This window comes from Talpa occidentalis, unplaced genomic scaffold, assembly GCF_014898055.3.
Source record: "Talpa occidentalis isolate TD23 unplaced genomic scaffold, MPIMG_talOcc4v2.1 talOcc4.2, whole genome shotgun sequence".
In the NCBI taxonomy this organism is placed as follows: domain Eukaryota; kingdom Metazoa; phylum Chordata; class Mammalia; order Eulipotyphla; family Talpidae; genus Talpa; species Talpa occidentalis.
The window spans coordinates 75531321-75546334 of NW_023602073.1; the positions used below are offsets into that span (position 1 = coordinate 75531321).

At 35.5% G+C, this 15014-nt stretch overlaps 1 protein-coding gene across 18 annotated transcripts in view; it reads right to left on the reverse strand.

Annotated features, from left to right (window-relative positions):
- The window catches only part of DST (dystonin), a 415236-nt gene that overhangs the window by 153962 nt on the left and 246260 nt on the right, over window positions 1-15014 (reverse strand). For 16 of the 18 annotated variants that reach the window (XM_037519891.1, XM_054698893.1, XM_037519898.1 and 13 more), the window contains 10 exons: window positions 11538-11650; window positions 11336-11442; window positions 9036-9155; window positions 6916-7011; window positions 6697-6824; window positions 3000-3093; window positions 2525-2679; window positions 467-929; window positions 253-381; window positions 26-103 (listed from right to left, as the gene is read on the reverse strand). In XM_037519891.1, the coding sequence (XP_037375788.1) occupies window positions 26-103; window positions 253-381; window positions 467-929; window positions 2525-2679; window positions 3000-3093; window positions 6697-6824; window positions 6916-7011; window positions 9036-9155; window positions 11336-11442; window positions 11538-11650 (1483 nt within the window). Of the gene's footprint in view, window positions 1-25; window positions 104-252; window positions 382-466; window positions 930-2524; window positions 2680-2999; window positions 3094-3210; window positions 3463-6696; window positions 6825-6915; window positions 7012-9035; window positions 9156-11335; window positions 11443-11537; window positions 11651-15014 lie in introns of those variants that run through there. The other 2 variants (XM_037519900.1, XM_037519901.2) reach the window with 2 other exon arrangements.

A 15014-nucleotide genomic window follows, 5' to 3' on the forward strand; every position in this document is an offset into this window, starting at 1 on the left:
ACAGAAGGGGAAAAAAGACCCTTACCAAGAGTTTTGCATACAGACTCTCTAATCTGTGCAACTTCTCTGCATAAGTGAGTTTAAGAGGTGCTGTCATTTGGATCTATAAAATGGAATAAAAAGATATCAAGATTAGGAACCTTAAGGACTTTTGACTCCGCCTCAATCTATTATTTGCTACTGGGTCATTATGTAAGGAACAAAACAATAGTTAACTAAATGTAATGCATACAGATTTAAAAATTCATATACCTCACTGATCTTAGCTTCTTTAAGGCTAGTTTCAAATTCTTCAATGGCTCGGTGAACATTTTTATGATTTTCTAAATGGCTTTCAACACTTGGCAAATCCGATCCCCATTCAGTATGGTCCAGCTGTACCTTCAAACAGAAAGACACTAGGTTTTAAAAAGAACCAGAGAGCAAGAAAGCCTGAAACTTGAGAAAAGTACATGTTTTTCTTTACCTGCATCTCATCGACCCAGTTTAAAAGGTCCTGAACAAATTTCATGTTGACTTCCTCTTCTGTTAAGTTTTGATCCAATAGAGAAGATTTTAGAAGGGGCTTTCGGATCTGCATCAACTTCAGAGTTTGCAATGAATTTGTCTCTACTCCTGAACAAAAATTTGGAACTAATCCCGATGGGAAACCAGGTGTGTAAGCTGGAGTGACAGATGGAGTTAGGCGGGAAGTCAGACCTGATGACAGACCTGATGTCACACTAGAAGGGGTCAGGGAAGGCGTTAAACTCTGGGTTAGCCCTGAGTTCAGATTGGGGTTTAAGGTCTGTGCAAATCCTGAGTTTAAACTTTGAGTAATTCCTGATATCATGAGCTTTGTCTGTTCCGTTGTCAGCATGCGTCCTTTGCAGTACACTGAAGAACATTCATTCCTTAAGGCCATAATTTCATCACGCAGTTTTGCAACCCTAAAAAGAACATTAAAAGGGTAAGTTATAATATGAAAGGCTTTTTTACAGAGTGAAGCCTAATACAAACAATGGACTTTAGCTCACAATAATGTATGGGTACTGACTCATCAACTGCAACAAATGCATTTCACTAAACCATGATGTTAATAATAGGTGAGGTAACAGGATGTATAGGAACTTTCTGTACTTTCCATTCAACTTCTCTTTAAATCTGAGCTGCTCAAAAAAAAGTTTTTCTCTTAAAAAATCATTGTAATCATATTGATGAAATTTGCATTCCTTTTTTCACTGCATATTATACTTAAGTGCACTTTAAAGTATCACAAAGAACAAAATTTTACATTATAATGTGATTATTCTATTATTTGACATTTAGGATACTTCCCAAGTTTTTGTTACTATAAAATACTTCTGACATGTACAAAAACTTTTTTGTCTATTTATTTATATATGTTTTTATTTTTAGAATACTATATATCCCTAAAGGTGGAGTTACTGGGTGAAATATCATTAACATTTTTTGTTTTATGATTATCCAATAGATAGATAGATAATTGATTGATGGATTGATTTATAGAGAAACAGACAGAAAGTATATAATCCAAAAGTGTGGGTCTGCTAAACTTTAGCGGCCTGTTCGGCTGCCATTATGGTTACCTGCAGCTCTGCATTCCTATACAAGGTCAAAACTGCCCTTCAGAACCGATCAATCAGCCATAGGAGCCAAACCTTACAAGGTGCCTTTCATATCAATCAAGAGCAGAAAGCTTGATCACTCTGGGAAAGCTATGCATCAGGAGGTATGACTGGGAATGCCGGGGGGCCAAGGACTGATGTATGACAAGGGACCCCAGAAGCTGATCAGTGGAATGCCTTGTTGATAAGATTAGGACCATGGCCGGGGGTCTGGGGTCTAGTTTCGATTACAACACTTGGTCATCAAGCTGATAATATGGTCAGCAGCCTCATGTCCCCCTAAGCGCTAGATAACATTCCTTAGTTTCACCCATCCTTTTCTCTTTGTCCTCCTAACACACGTAGCTGATGCTGTATGATTATTCTATCAATAAAAACAGCCAGAATCTTGCTCTTCAGCAGCATCCTGCATTATATAGCACAGGCTCCATGACTCCTGTGTCTTTGTCAGTGTGGTGTGCCCGACGCAACACAAAAGGTTCCCTTCCTACCCCTCAAGACCACTTCCCATATTCACATATTTTATATACATATATTTAGATCTTCAACATTTTGTTATGAGCATCTTCATAACAGAATAAAGAGAAAACCAGAAAATTGAAGTAAAAGATACTCTTTGTATTTTCCTTTTTTAAAAGTCATACATGAATATTTTAACTGTAAGTACATTAGTTTCTACAATATTAAAATTATATGTATCACAAATATTTTTCTATTACTTATCTCTGAAGAACAAATACCTACTTAAAACATCAAAATACACCAGGATTGATGTGACGCACTTTTTTTTTTACCAAAAAGAGTAAATAATATGTCAAACTCTACATTCCTGTCAATGAGTGACAATGAGACAGTTATCTACAAAAGAGCATGATATGAATAAATAGTGTACTTACCTCTGTACCAATTTATCTGCCTGATAATATTTTCCATCAATAAGAATCTGTACATCAATTACATGCTGGCGTAAAAGGGTCTCACATTCAAGTATATACCCGGCGATTTCTGCTTCATTCTGAAACTGCACCCCTGATTCTAATCTTTTAGAATCCTATAGTAAAAAAAAAACCACCTCAATATTAGTTCTGTGAAACAAGTTTCGATACTAGTCAAATAAAAAACTATAGATATTAAAACAGCAGGCTATTTGAATTTTCTGTTTTTCCTTTTGGTTCAAAAATATGTTTTCCCTTTGCTCATTGTCCCTCAAGACAGCAGACAATAATCATACTTTTGAGCAAACTCAAAGTTCCAGTATTTGATATCCAGTCAACAACTAACAAGAAAGGCCAAACATTATACAATAGCTTCAGTGCATCCAAACACACGGACCCTTCCACCACAGTCTCAATGCTCTTAAAATTAACTTACAGACTGGAGAGCATTTCGGGCAAGTATCAGTTTGTCTTCACAGATGACACTGTCCCTCTGAACTCGGCTGGCAATCTGCTGCAACATTTCCAACCTAAAGGAAGGGAGAAAACAAAAGAAAGCTTTTCCCTTTGAAGTCACATAGTTCATGATCCCTGAAAAATACTGCCCACCAAAAGTAAAACACAATTCCACACCATTGATTCAATACCTGTGCCCATCAAAGGATTCATTGCCAAAGCTAATGCAGGAGTTGATCAAGGTTGGACAATTAACCGAGAGAAAATTTTCAGTTGAATCAAGACTGGTTCGCGTGCTGGTAGTGTTACTAAACACAGAATCACTGCTGCGGTAACTATAACTACTACTATGCATTTTTATTCCTAAAATGATATTCTTTTTTGACCATTAAAAGTAGACTAAACAGTAGATTTGTACAAGTTCTATTTCTAAGAGTGAAAAGTGGCAGCTGAATGTTACAGCTTTAATGCCTCCTTAAATATGCTCCAACATGCATATTCAACACACAGCAAATAATATGCTGATAACTATTCTAAAGAATCTTGCCTAAAGTCATGTGTTTGCCAGCTGAGGTTTGCCTTTTGTAAGTCTGCATTAAAACCCTACAAGTATGGACAAGGCAGACTGATTGGGCGTCACTGAAAATGATTTGCCAAATATTTTTACCAAGAGTCATCCGATCTCAACCACCTGAAAAACAATTCAAAATGCCTCACTGAAGCATAGGTACAATGAGTAAAAGTTATTCTAGCAATACCAATCATGGGCTAAAAGCAAAAAATATTCAACCACAGCCTGACTTTGTAAAGGGCCCTTTAAAAAGGCTCAGGTCTAGGATGAATGGCACAGAAGTAAAAACTGGTGCATAAATGCAAATGAATAAAGGAGTTTTTGATAAAAAGCAAAGGACATTTCCAGTAACCACCTGTCTTTGTTTATTAGGTGAAATTAACTGGAAAACTATCCATTTACCTTTCCTTACATGACATGCTCTCAATAATGTTACTGCTAATATTACTAGTCACTTTATATTTCTAATAAAGTGTTAAATAGAATAGATGCAATGTTTGAAAATTTAATTTGTCTGTGCTTGTTTTCTTTTCTATAGGTTACTACATGGCAAAAGAACATTGGTTCTTTCTCATTTGTCTTTTACACACTCCCAGGTCACATAACTATTATTTGCAATTAATATCTTAAGGCAAAAAAAAACTTGTTACATCAAGAAAAATAAAGGCATCTATGCAACCAAGCTCCTAAAAATTTTCCTACCCCCAAAACTACAAAGCCAAACCGCTGTTTCTCCAGGCTAAAGGTGAGTATTTTTCTTTTCAGAAGACAAGAAAGGAGAAATTTGAGAGGGCCAGGTCACATTAGTTAGTAAACTGAAAAGCACAAAATAATAATAACCACCTAAAATTCACTAAACAGGGGCCTCCTAACCCACATGGCACAGCAGACCTCTCCTGTCTCACCCACTGCCCCCTCAGCAGTGTATTTCAGTTAGATCCGCATGTTCTGCTCCCTATTCTGTCTCTGGTGAATCCTCTCACCCCCTGAACCTCTGGCCTACACCCAGCTCTTATATGCATAAATAAATAAAAATCTTTAAAAAATAAAAAAATAAAATTCACTGTACAATTACTATATGCCAGGATATTAACTCATCTTTTACATATATAATTTCATACACAAACCATCAAATATTATAGGAACTAATACATCCTGTTTATAAATGTGGAAACTGAAGTTTAGAGAGATTAATGAACTTATCTCAAGATTACATGGCTTGAAATTGATCTAATAATCTAATCCAGGATTGACTAGCTCCTGGACCTTGAACTCTCAACCACTACATTCTTTAATTAACATATATTAAAATCCAGCTACAAAACTAAACTAAAAATCTACTCAGTATGCTTTTTTCTGGTGTACTTTCACATTATTTCAGATAACTAGCTTAGTACCTCATTTTAATCACCCAGAATTATTACCTCCTTAGTAGGTCTGTCCTGGGTATTTCAAACATGTTCTAATGTACCTATTATATAAATATAGTATTATGCTTTAATAAGCACATAATCAGCAATTTAATAAAGCACTGACAAGTTAGACTTGCTCTCATATTTTCCACACATTATTTTATATTTCAAGTGTTGAAGTTATATGTGGATCAGAGAATATGAGTACACAGAGGTAACAGCTTAAGCCAAAAAAGAAAAACAAACCTCTAAATGTACCAGGCATTATGTTGCCTTCTTTTTTAAAAAAATATGTATTTACGTGTACAAGAGCTGGGATGTAGGCCAGAGGTGCCGGGGTGAGATGATTCACCAAAGACAGAGTGGGGAGCAGGAACAGGCAGATCTATTGATCTACTGAAAATGCACTGCGGAGGGGAGCAGCAGGAGAGTCAGGAGAGGTCTGCTACACCACGTGGGTCATCTCCCTGGCCAGGGATCGAACTTGTGCTACAGTAGCTATGGACAGCCTCATAGTGCTGATGCTTAACCACTTGTGCCACCAGGGAGGCCTCTATGTTGCCTTCTGTTGGCAACACAAGGGACAGCAAAAAGAAGAACTTGCATTAATCAATGTCCTTCATCAAACAATCACAAAAATAAATTACACCCAAGATGAATACTACAAAGGAACTTAATGAGAGTTATAACCAACACATCTAAAGTACCCAGGAGACAATGGAAAGTTTCTTGAGGAAGTAACAGGAATGCCAAAGCTGAGAACGATTAGCAGTAAAGAGAGATGGGAAGGAGGAAGGTGACTCCCATGCCAAAGGAACAGACAGTGCTAAGGTCCTGAGTATGGAGGAGGATGGCACCCTGGTACATCAGAGCTTCTGAGACAGCCAGTGTAGCTTTGGCTGAACTGCAGAGCAGGGAAGGTGTGGCATGAGAAGTCCTTAGAGGTGTACCTGACCACACTGCCCTTACACTGTCAGGCCCAGCCTCTGCGGAGCTCACAGCTAGTGAGGAAGAGGGATTCCAATTCCCAGGCACTATGAGTCAGGCAGTGAGTAAAGGACTATACATTGTCTATATATTAAGCTGTACCTTCCTGAGCGAGTGGGGTTAGTAGGAGAGACATAAAGTGTCAGTGATGATTTCATGGGATAAATGCATTCACAGAAATAAGGCAGAAAAAGAATTTAAACCCACATCTACTAGTGTTTTCTAAAAGCCATCTCAACATCCTTTAAATGGAAATAGACTATATTCTGTCTGGTTCCACTGTCCTATGGAAAGAGTTATAGCCAAAAAGATAACCAAAAAAAAAAAAAAAAAAAACCAGAATAAATTCACTGTTGACCTATGTCCAAGCTTCCAGATCCAGGCCATGGTGATTTAAGGACCAGTCTGAGAAATTCTCATGGGTTTTAATTGGTTTTAACATTATAACCATTTGCATACACCAACCCAGTTTTTATGAAAATTACTTCTCTGATTCACTCCTCAAACCTCTTGAAAGAGTTTCTAGATAAGAAAATGTGGGATCAGAAAGACTAAATGACTTATCTAAGGTTATACAGTCAAGTAAATGGGAAAAGCAAATGCTGGTCTTAGATTTACCTTGCTCCACAACTAAATTCTTTCCATATAAACAAAAATATCCCCTCTTGCCCACATGATATCCATGGCAAAAAACATCTTTGGCCTACCTTTCTACTTCTGGGCGAAGTGCCTTCTCCCTTTCAAGCATGGCAATGATGAGTTTCCCCCACTCTTTTTCAATATCATTTGGATGATAACCTTGAAGGAGTTTGATGCGTCCAAATTCTATCCAAATCTTGAGAAAGCAAAAAAAAAAAATTTTAATAAGGTAAATATGTTTACAATAAAAGATTATACTTGACAATACAAAGGAAATTACTGTTTACCTCTAATAATTTATACAGGCGTTTAATTTTGGATTTTTCTGTCTCCTTTGGTGGAATTTCTGTTTCTTTAAACTGTAAATACTGATTATAAAGTGCCTAAAACAAAAGGGAAAAAAATTAAGGCTCACACTTCAAAGACCTATTTCTATTATCACATACTTCTAATGCTACATTGCTGTGTTACTGTGTCATATGCATTCAGTGGAATTCCTTTATAAAATTGACACTCCAGGACACTACCAATTCTCAGCCAGTTGGTGACGAGGTTATATAAGATTTGATGATGGTTTTTATTGAAGTGAGCCAGGATTGAACATATGCCACCCATGGATCTGGAGAATAATAATTCACAGCAGTGTGTACTGACTCCACTAAAAAGCTCTTCGATCCAAACAAGAGAATACCATCCTTTGAATAACATACATTGCAACTGCTGAATTTTAGTTTTTAAGAAAATAAACTGATACCATTCTAATAAAGGGGGAAAACGTTTTCTTATAGTTTCTGAATCTATCCTTGAAAATGGATTCTAAATTTTAGGGGTAAAATTTAGTTACAGTGTCCCAATGGCCAAGTTAAACAGATCCTTGAACAAAGTTAGATGATACTGGTTGTTATTATTGTAAAAGTTTCACCCATATAATTAAATTATTATCTAATTTGTAGCTATTAATTTATGAATCTCTAAAAACATTTATTATATTTATTTAAAGGGGTCTTAATAAAATTATGTACATAAAATACCTCCACATTTAATAAGTGACACTAATTATTTCATCTTAAATTATGCTGCTTTAAAACAAGTCCCTGTAAATCTTCAAAAACATTTCTGAATGATTCTTTTCAATGTTATGCTAGCTAAAAAATGTATTAATTTCTACATGTTATATTTTATTTCTTGTATTACGTCCTATCTGTGTAGTCAAGTAATCTGTGCAGTCAATTTTCCTCTGTAACTTAAAGAATCTGCATTAATCAGAAGCCTGTACAAATTTATCTAAGTGTCTGAACAACAGTAGTCCATTTGGAAATAAGTTGAATTTGAAACCTGAAAACTGTTTTGAACTCAAAATATAATGTTTCAGGATGTCCATCAGTAAATAAGCACTATGAGCCATTATGCATTACAATTTGTGGTAGATAATGGTGATAGGAGGGGGAAAGCTTTCTTGCCCTTGAAAGGTTTTATCCACAGAAGGAGATACCACACAAACAACTTTAGAATATTTAAAAAGCATCATATCAACACATGCCAAGGAACTGTGTGCCAAGGACAAACTCCCTGTGGCAACGTGAATAAGAGCTGTTCCACCAATGTTCTGTACTGATGCATGAACACAATGAATAACTTTAATAGCACCCACCCTGGGTTATTACAGTTTTTGACATTCCAGTTTGATCATGAAAACAAAGTCTATAATTCAAGGAGTTATACTTTGTTGTTATTAATCAGATTATCATCTTCTTGAAATGAGACTTCTTTGCTATTAAAAATCCAAATACACAAAATAAAACAACTTACATTTCAATAAGTCTGTATATCCAGTATACATTTTATATGTCTATAATGTTTCTGCCTCACTGAGTTGAACCTAAGTTTTTAGGTAATGGTAAATATATTACTAAACCATCAGTTCATCTATACTAGAAGTCAACTGTGTATTTTTAATTCATGGCAAAATATAGTATGTACCTCTTATTACACAAAAGAAGTCTCTGTGATTTTTTTTTAAACAGGATATGACTGCAGACACACTCCCAACCACCATGCAGGCTTCCCAGACCTCCTACCCCAGACATCTGCTGAGCTCCAAGTTCTTCCCATTCACCAGAGATAATATGGCAATGTCAGTTCCAGAGACTCTCAAATTAAACCTTAAAATGCCCAACAAGTCAAAGCTAAGTAACTATACATGTCTTCAAGGTGTTGTTGTCATTGTTTTAATTATTATTTATCTCCTCTTTCTCTATATATTAGGGAAATAAATAAAAATTGTCTACTTATTAGTGTCTTGCCAAAAGCATTTTTCTTGAATTTCAGAAATAATGGAACTACTATAGCATTTTTTACATGTTTAATAATCAACTCAATCCTACTTAACTTCTACAGTGCCACAGACCTTTAGTTCTACAGGATTATTAGGAAATGTTCTCTCAGACATTGTGGTCACATGGTGTCTAATCCACTGGATGAGGTAGTTCACCATATTCTGGTATTCAATCCATTTGACTTCAACATCCTACAATAATAAAATGACAGAAAAGGCAGATGTTTGTATATATTAATATTCCTATCTAGCACTATCTAGTCAGAAGCCATTCTCTGAATTTTCATGTATTTAAGTTTGACAGGGAAGCCAAGCTAAATGCTTCTTATATTCCATCTACCCCCAATCCTTTCCACATAAATAAGCTTTCAGAACATACTCAAACATTGACCACTAAGACTAATCTAATGACTGCCAATTTTGATCAGAGATAGTGGCTGCCTGGAACACTGTGTTGAGAAGGCTTCTGAGGCTTCATCCAAGCAAAACAGGAAAAAACTCTACAATCAATCTAGGGTATTTGCCAGATAGATTAGCAGCCGCTTTTACCAACCTTTTTAGATCTAAGTCCCATGTATACAAGACACTCAAAAGAGCTATACATTGTGTAAGAAATTAGATTAAGAGTGAAAATTACAGAAAATATATGATGGGATTATTCAAGTACTCACTAAGCAAAACTTTTTAAAATGAAGGAAACTGAAAAGTTATCAACTGCTAAGTTCAATTAAGTACTTGACAAATGCTTATTATATTCAAATCACTGTGTTAAGTGTTATAATAAAAACATAATACTTAAGACATAACACCCTTATGAAGGAGTTACTGTCTAGATGGGTAAGCAGAAGTCCTAACGTAAATAGTTAAGCAAAAGGAAAAGTGAGTCAGGACACTGCAATAAAAATGAGCTGGCCAGCAGCAAACGGTTCATGTTGGGAAATTATAACTTAAAGATGTAGGCATGCAAAAATTAATGTATGAAGAATTGTGAAAGTCAGAATATCTAGATTGGATTTAACCTTGCAAGACATCTATAGCCACTGAATGTTGCAAGCTAATTTTGTGCTTTGTTGATGAGAAGAGAAAAATAATGAAGATGGAAAATCATAAGCAAGCTACCCTGGTGTGAAGAGGTAAGAGTCAGAAATATGGAGGAGGTAGTGAGAAGATAAGGCAAGGAAAGGCAACAGAAACCATTATGAAGTGACACAGAACACCAAATCATTTTTGGTGTTTAAGTATTATACTAGAGGAGTGTAGAGGAGTGGGAACAAGTCTCTCAGGGATCAAAAGATGATAAAGCCTTTGAGAAAGAGAAGAAGAGAATGGAATAAGTCTAAAAACAACAACACAGGCACACCTAGGTGAAGGAAGAGCCCATGAGAGAGGGCTCACCAGGATGAGCTCCCAAATCTTTAAAGCAAAATAGAGGGGTAACAGTTTCTACAAGGAGGAGAAGCCCAGAGTGAGGGTCTATCATCCCCAAGTGCTAACACATACAGGGTTTCTAATCTCTTCCAGAAACACACAAGCACTTATTAGTATGACCACTACAAAATGCAGGATTGAATGAATTACACAAATGTTTAGGAAAGAGTAGATTAATAAAGAGTATCTAAGACCCCATCCTGCTTACAAAGAATTCTGCTAATTTGGCAAAATCAAATAATGTTCTTCTGGGTTTTACTTGTAAGTCAGAAAAACAATAAGGGGCCAACTTAGCTATGGGATCATATAAGTTAATAAACTCAAAAGTGAGGTGTTCTGTACTTACACATCTAATAGAGAAGTGTAAAACAGCAGCAAGTTTAAATGAAAATCTCCAAAATTCAGTGATTTACAGTAATTATTAACAAAATAAGGAGACCTCCCTGGTGGCCAAGGGGTTAAGTCTCGGGGCTATGGCCACTATGGCCTAAGTTTGATTCCTGGCCAGGAAGCTAACCCATATATGGTACAGCAGCTCTCTCCTTTCTGCCCACTGCTCCCCTTAGTGTATTTCAGTCAATCTACCTGTTCTGCTCCCTGCTCTGTCTCTGGTGAATCCTCTCACCCTCCCGGACCTCTGACCTGTACCCTTGATCTTGTATAAAAAAATAAACTAAAAAGTGACATGTAACTTTAAGCAGCTTACTTATAACACAGAACAAATTTTTTTTGAGTTATACTTTGTTTTTTTTGTTATACTTTGATTTTGATGGTGGAATGGTGCCAATAAAATCCACACAGTGTCAGTTTATTAAATAGCATATTAATTCAAATTCATTTACAAATATTTGATATTTGAAAATTATAAAGAGATTATCAAACAATTCAGTTAATGAGTCATAAATGAATCAGCAATTTCTAATATGGAAAAAGTCAATGCTCACATTTGCACCAATTCCTTCACCACCTTCAGGGATTTTGGGAAACGCATCATAGAGAGATGATACATAAGTTATTACTGATTTTTCATCAGGTGAGGAGACATCAACATCTAAAAAACAACAACATAAATCATTTTGAAATGTTGATAGATTACATTTGGTCAGACTTTCATGCCAGTTTACACCTAAACAAAAAACAACCTACCTTCAGGATCCAGAAGTCTTATGACACCAATTTTTTCTGCTACATAAAAAGCGTGCTCTAAATTTGCAAGGTTGCTTTGAACAGCAACAGTATTCATGTCTATCAGGTCCGGCCTAGAAAAAAAATTATTGTATTAATTAACTTTTCTCACATGTCATATCAACATATTTACATGTGCATCTATTTATATAACAATTTCTGCAAGAATGTGTTGAAATACAGAGGTTTTCGTCAGTTTTAGCATGGCTTACATCTCACACAAATTGTGTGTCAAAAGCAAATGTAGTTTAGGGCTTAGGTTTGGTTTTGGTGATACTGATATTGACTATTTTTCCTACTTTTAAACTCTATATGTCTTTACTTTTAAGAAAACAAAAATTTAAAAAATGAGAAAAAACTCAAAATCAAATAAGACTGAAAGGACAGATATTCCATATTCATAATAGGAAGACTCAATATTGTCCAGATGTTAGTTCTTTCTAGTTTGCACAACAGATTCAATGTGATTCCAATCAAACCCCCAGCAGGTTATTTTATGAATACTGATCAATTGCATCTAAAGTTCACATGGAGAAACAAATGACTCAGAATAGCCAAAACCATATTGAAAAGGAAAAACAAAGTTTGGAGGACTTGCTACCCAACTTAAAGACTTATTATAAGCTATGGTAACCTCGACAGTATGTTACTGGTGAAAGAAGAGATAAAATAATAATAAGAAGAAGAAGAAAGAAGAAAGAAGAAAGAAGAAAGAAGAAAGAAGAAAGAAGAAAGAAGAAGAAGAAGAAGAAGAAGAAGAAGAAGCATCAACATCTGCAAATTCGATACATATAACTTGAACATTTGTAATTCAACGAAGTCTACAAATTCTTTATAATCAGAATATACATGAACATCTGTTCCATTCAACCTATTTAAGATCCACTATTCCAAAAGTATCCTTCCAATCCAACTAGCACCCTGTCAATATTTCTCTCCAAACACAAAAACTTATGCTTAATTCAATTACCCCTGGCATCCCCATCCAGGATGCACTTTCCTGTCACATGTTGTCCTCTATAATCCCACTCACCCTTGCAGAGAAAAGATCAAGTTCTATCTCCTGCACAGAGTCCTCACTAATCTTCTCAGCCCTCATTTCTCTCTCTTTCTGTTCCTGGAAATCTTCATACTGTGTCTGTCAATTTAGAACTTAGAAAAATGATATATTTCTTTACCTATCAATTCACTGTTTAAAGTGCATGCACAACTTGTTTCTTCCCAACTGGTCATTCCAAGACAGCAAGAACTATATGTGAATAAACTTAAGTATTTTATTCTTCTACTGAGATAAAGAATGACAAACTTAGTAGACACTAAATAAGTATCTATAGATACCATGGTTAAGTAAATTGATTAGTTAGTAATGAGTCATAAGTGAGTAACTAAAATCAGCACTAGTAAATATCTCCACAGCATGTGGGTGTGTGCATGCTTCCTCTCCTCCCTCACTTCCACCAGACCTTCATCTCTTTCTAATTTGTGAGATTTAATGACACTCTACACCATAGGGATACTTTGAAGTTAGTCTCATCTGTATAAGACAAGAATCCCCAAATTCAGCTATGGGTGACTTAATGACATATGTTCTCAGAAATGCTTCAGAATACAACTTCATCGCTGTGTGAACATCAGACTGTCGTTCTACAAACCCAGCTGGTAAGGCTGACTAAACACCTAGGCTTTGTGCAGTGGCCTAATGGGATGACCCATCTCATTAGTGGTCCCTGGAATGCCGGACTGTGTACTCCCTTATAAAAAGTAACAAAATATGTTGGCTGGGAACTTAACTTCCTTAAACCAATGAGGAAACTTTCATCTCAAAAACAAAGCATTAAAAGTATGCAGCAACAAACGTGGGAATAATAAAGCCTTCAAAAAGGAGTGGTATCCACCCCTAAAATCATTGAGTAAGAACCTGTTTATCAACTTCTAAGGAAAGGATTTCTAAAAGAACCTCCTACAGGCATTCTGGTTTGTTCAAAATAATCATTTGGGCAACAGCAGAAAGAATAGGAAGGCTCAGAGACAGTACAGGAGAAGTGAAATGCGTATTATTTTAATACTACTTGGGTGTTTACATGAGAAGCTCTGAAAATATATCATTAATCTTGTTGCTGTGCAACAAGACCTCCAAAGAAATCTATAGCTTCATAGCACTTTGAAGTGTAAATTACCTTTTTTCCTTACCAGGAAAAAAATTGGGAAATTTCTCCAATGTTTCTTACATGCTACAATTGGTCACTTAAAAGTGAGCCTACATTTATTATAGGAATAATAAGTTTACCGGCAATAGAAGTGACATACTCCTAAAAATAACATTTTATTCACAGAGAAGCAGTTTAAAGCATCTGCCAACTTCAGAGGTATATATAACAGTCTAGACAAAAACAAATATCTAAAATTCAAAAAATTCTTTTCCTTCGATAGAGTTCACACATTTTGAAGAAATGAAAACCAGCCTTTCTGAGTTTGCCAAATCTCCTAACAAGAAATGGCATGTTGTTATGAGAACCCTGCCATTAGCAAAGAAAGTAAACACTGAGTAATCCCAGAGAGAATGAATAAAGTCATTGAAGAATCAAACTTTTGACTAAGAGAATAAAACTTCCATCAGAATGACATAGATATTTCAGCACAAAAGCGGCTTTATAATACATTGGTTTGGATAAGTTACCTTTTTTATCATGAAATTTATTGCTAATGGAACAAAAAGTTCCCTAAAAGACTGCAGATTAATAAAGCAAAACATGAAAAAGAAAAATATTTAAAACACAACAGAAAAGTAATAGCCTCAAAGTCTGCACAATTTTATTCCTCACCTAGCTCATCTCCTAACCATTTGGTCATTTTTTAAGCCTCCATTCTGCTTTTCCTCTATTTGTCTGGTGCTCACAGAAGAGATTTGTGCTGTGACCTGTCTGCCTTCCTTCCTTTTTCATAGTCTTATTGGATTAATGGAACTGTTAAAACTCCAGTTACAATGTACTATGGTGAACAACTAGGGGTGTTTTGGTGAAGGGAAACTATGGTGACCACATCTGAGTGGCAAAATCCTATACTATGAAAAAAACAAATAAGAATATAAAATAATGGTACATCATTAATAAAAAAAAAAATTAAAAAATTTTAAACACAATTCAAAACTCCAAGTTAGTATCACAGAATAATATCAGAACTGAAGAAAGTCAAGTTCTGCAACTTTGTCTTTACAATCACAGTGCTATCTTTGCCTAAACTTCAGAATGTAGCTCCACAAATGTAGGAGACAATACCTGAAGAGAACCTGAATGTTGTTTAAATTTGATGAACTTATTCTCAAGACAAGAAAATGCTGTTTGTTGGGCTCATTGATTTTGGTGATCATCGATTATTGGTGTAACTGGAAGTTCTCCAAATTAACTTTCAAGTGAATAAAATGTTGACTAAAGGCCATGT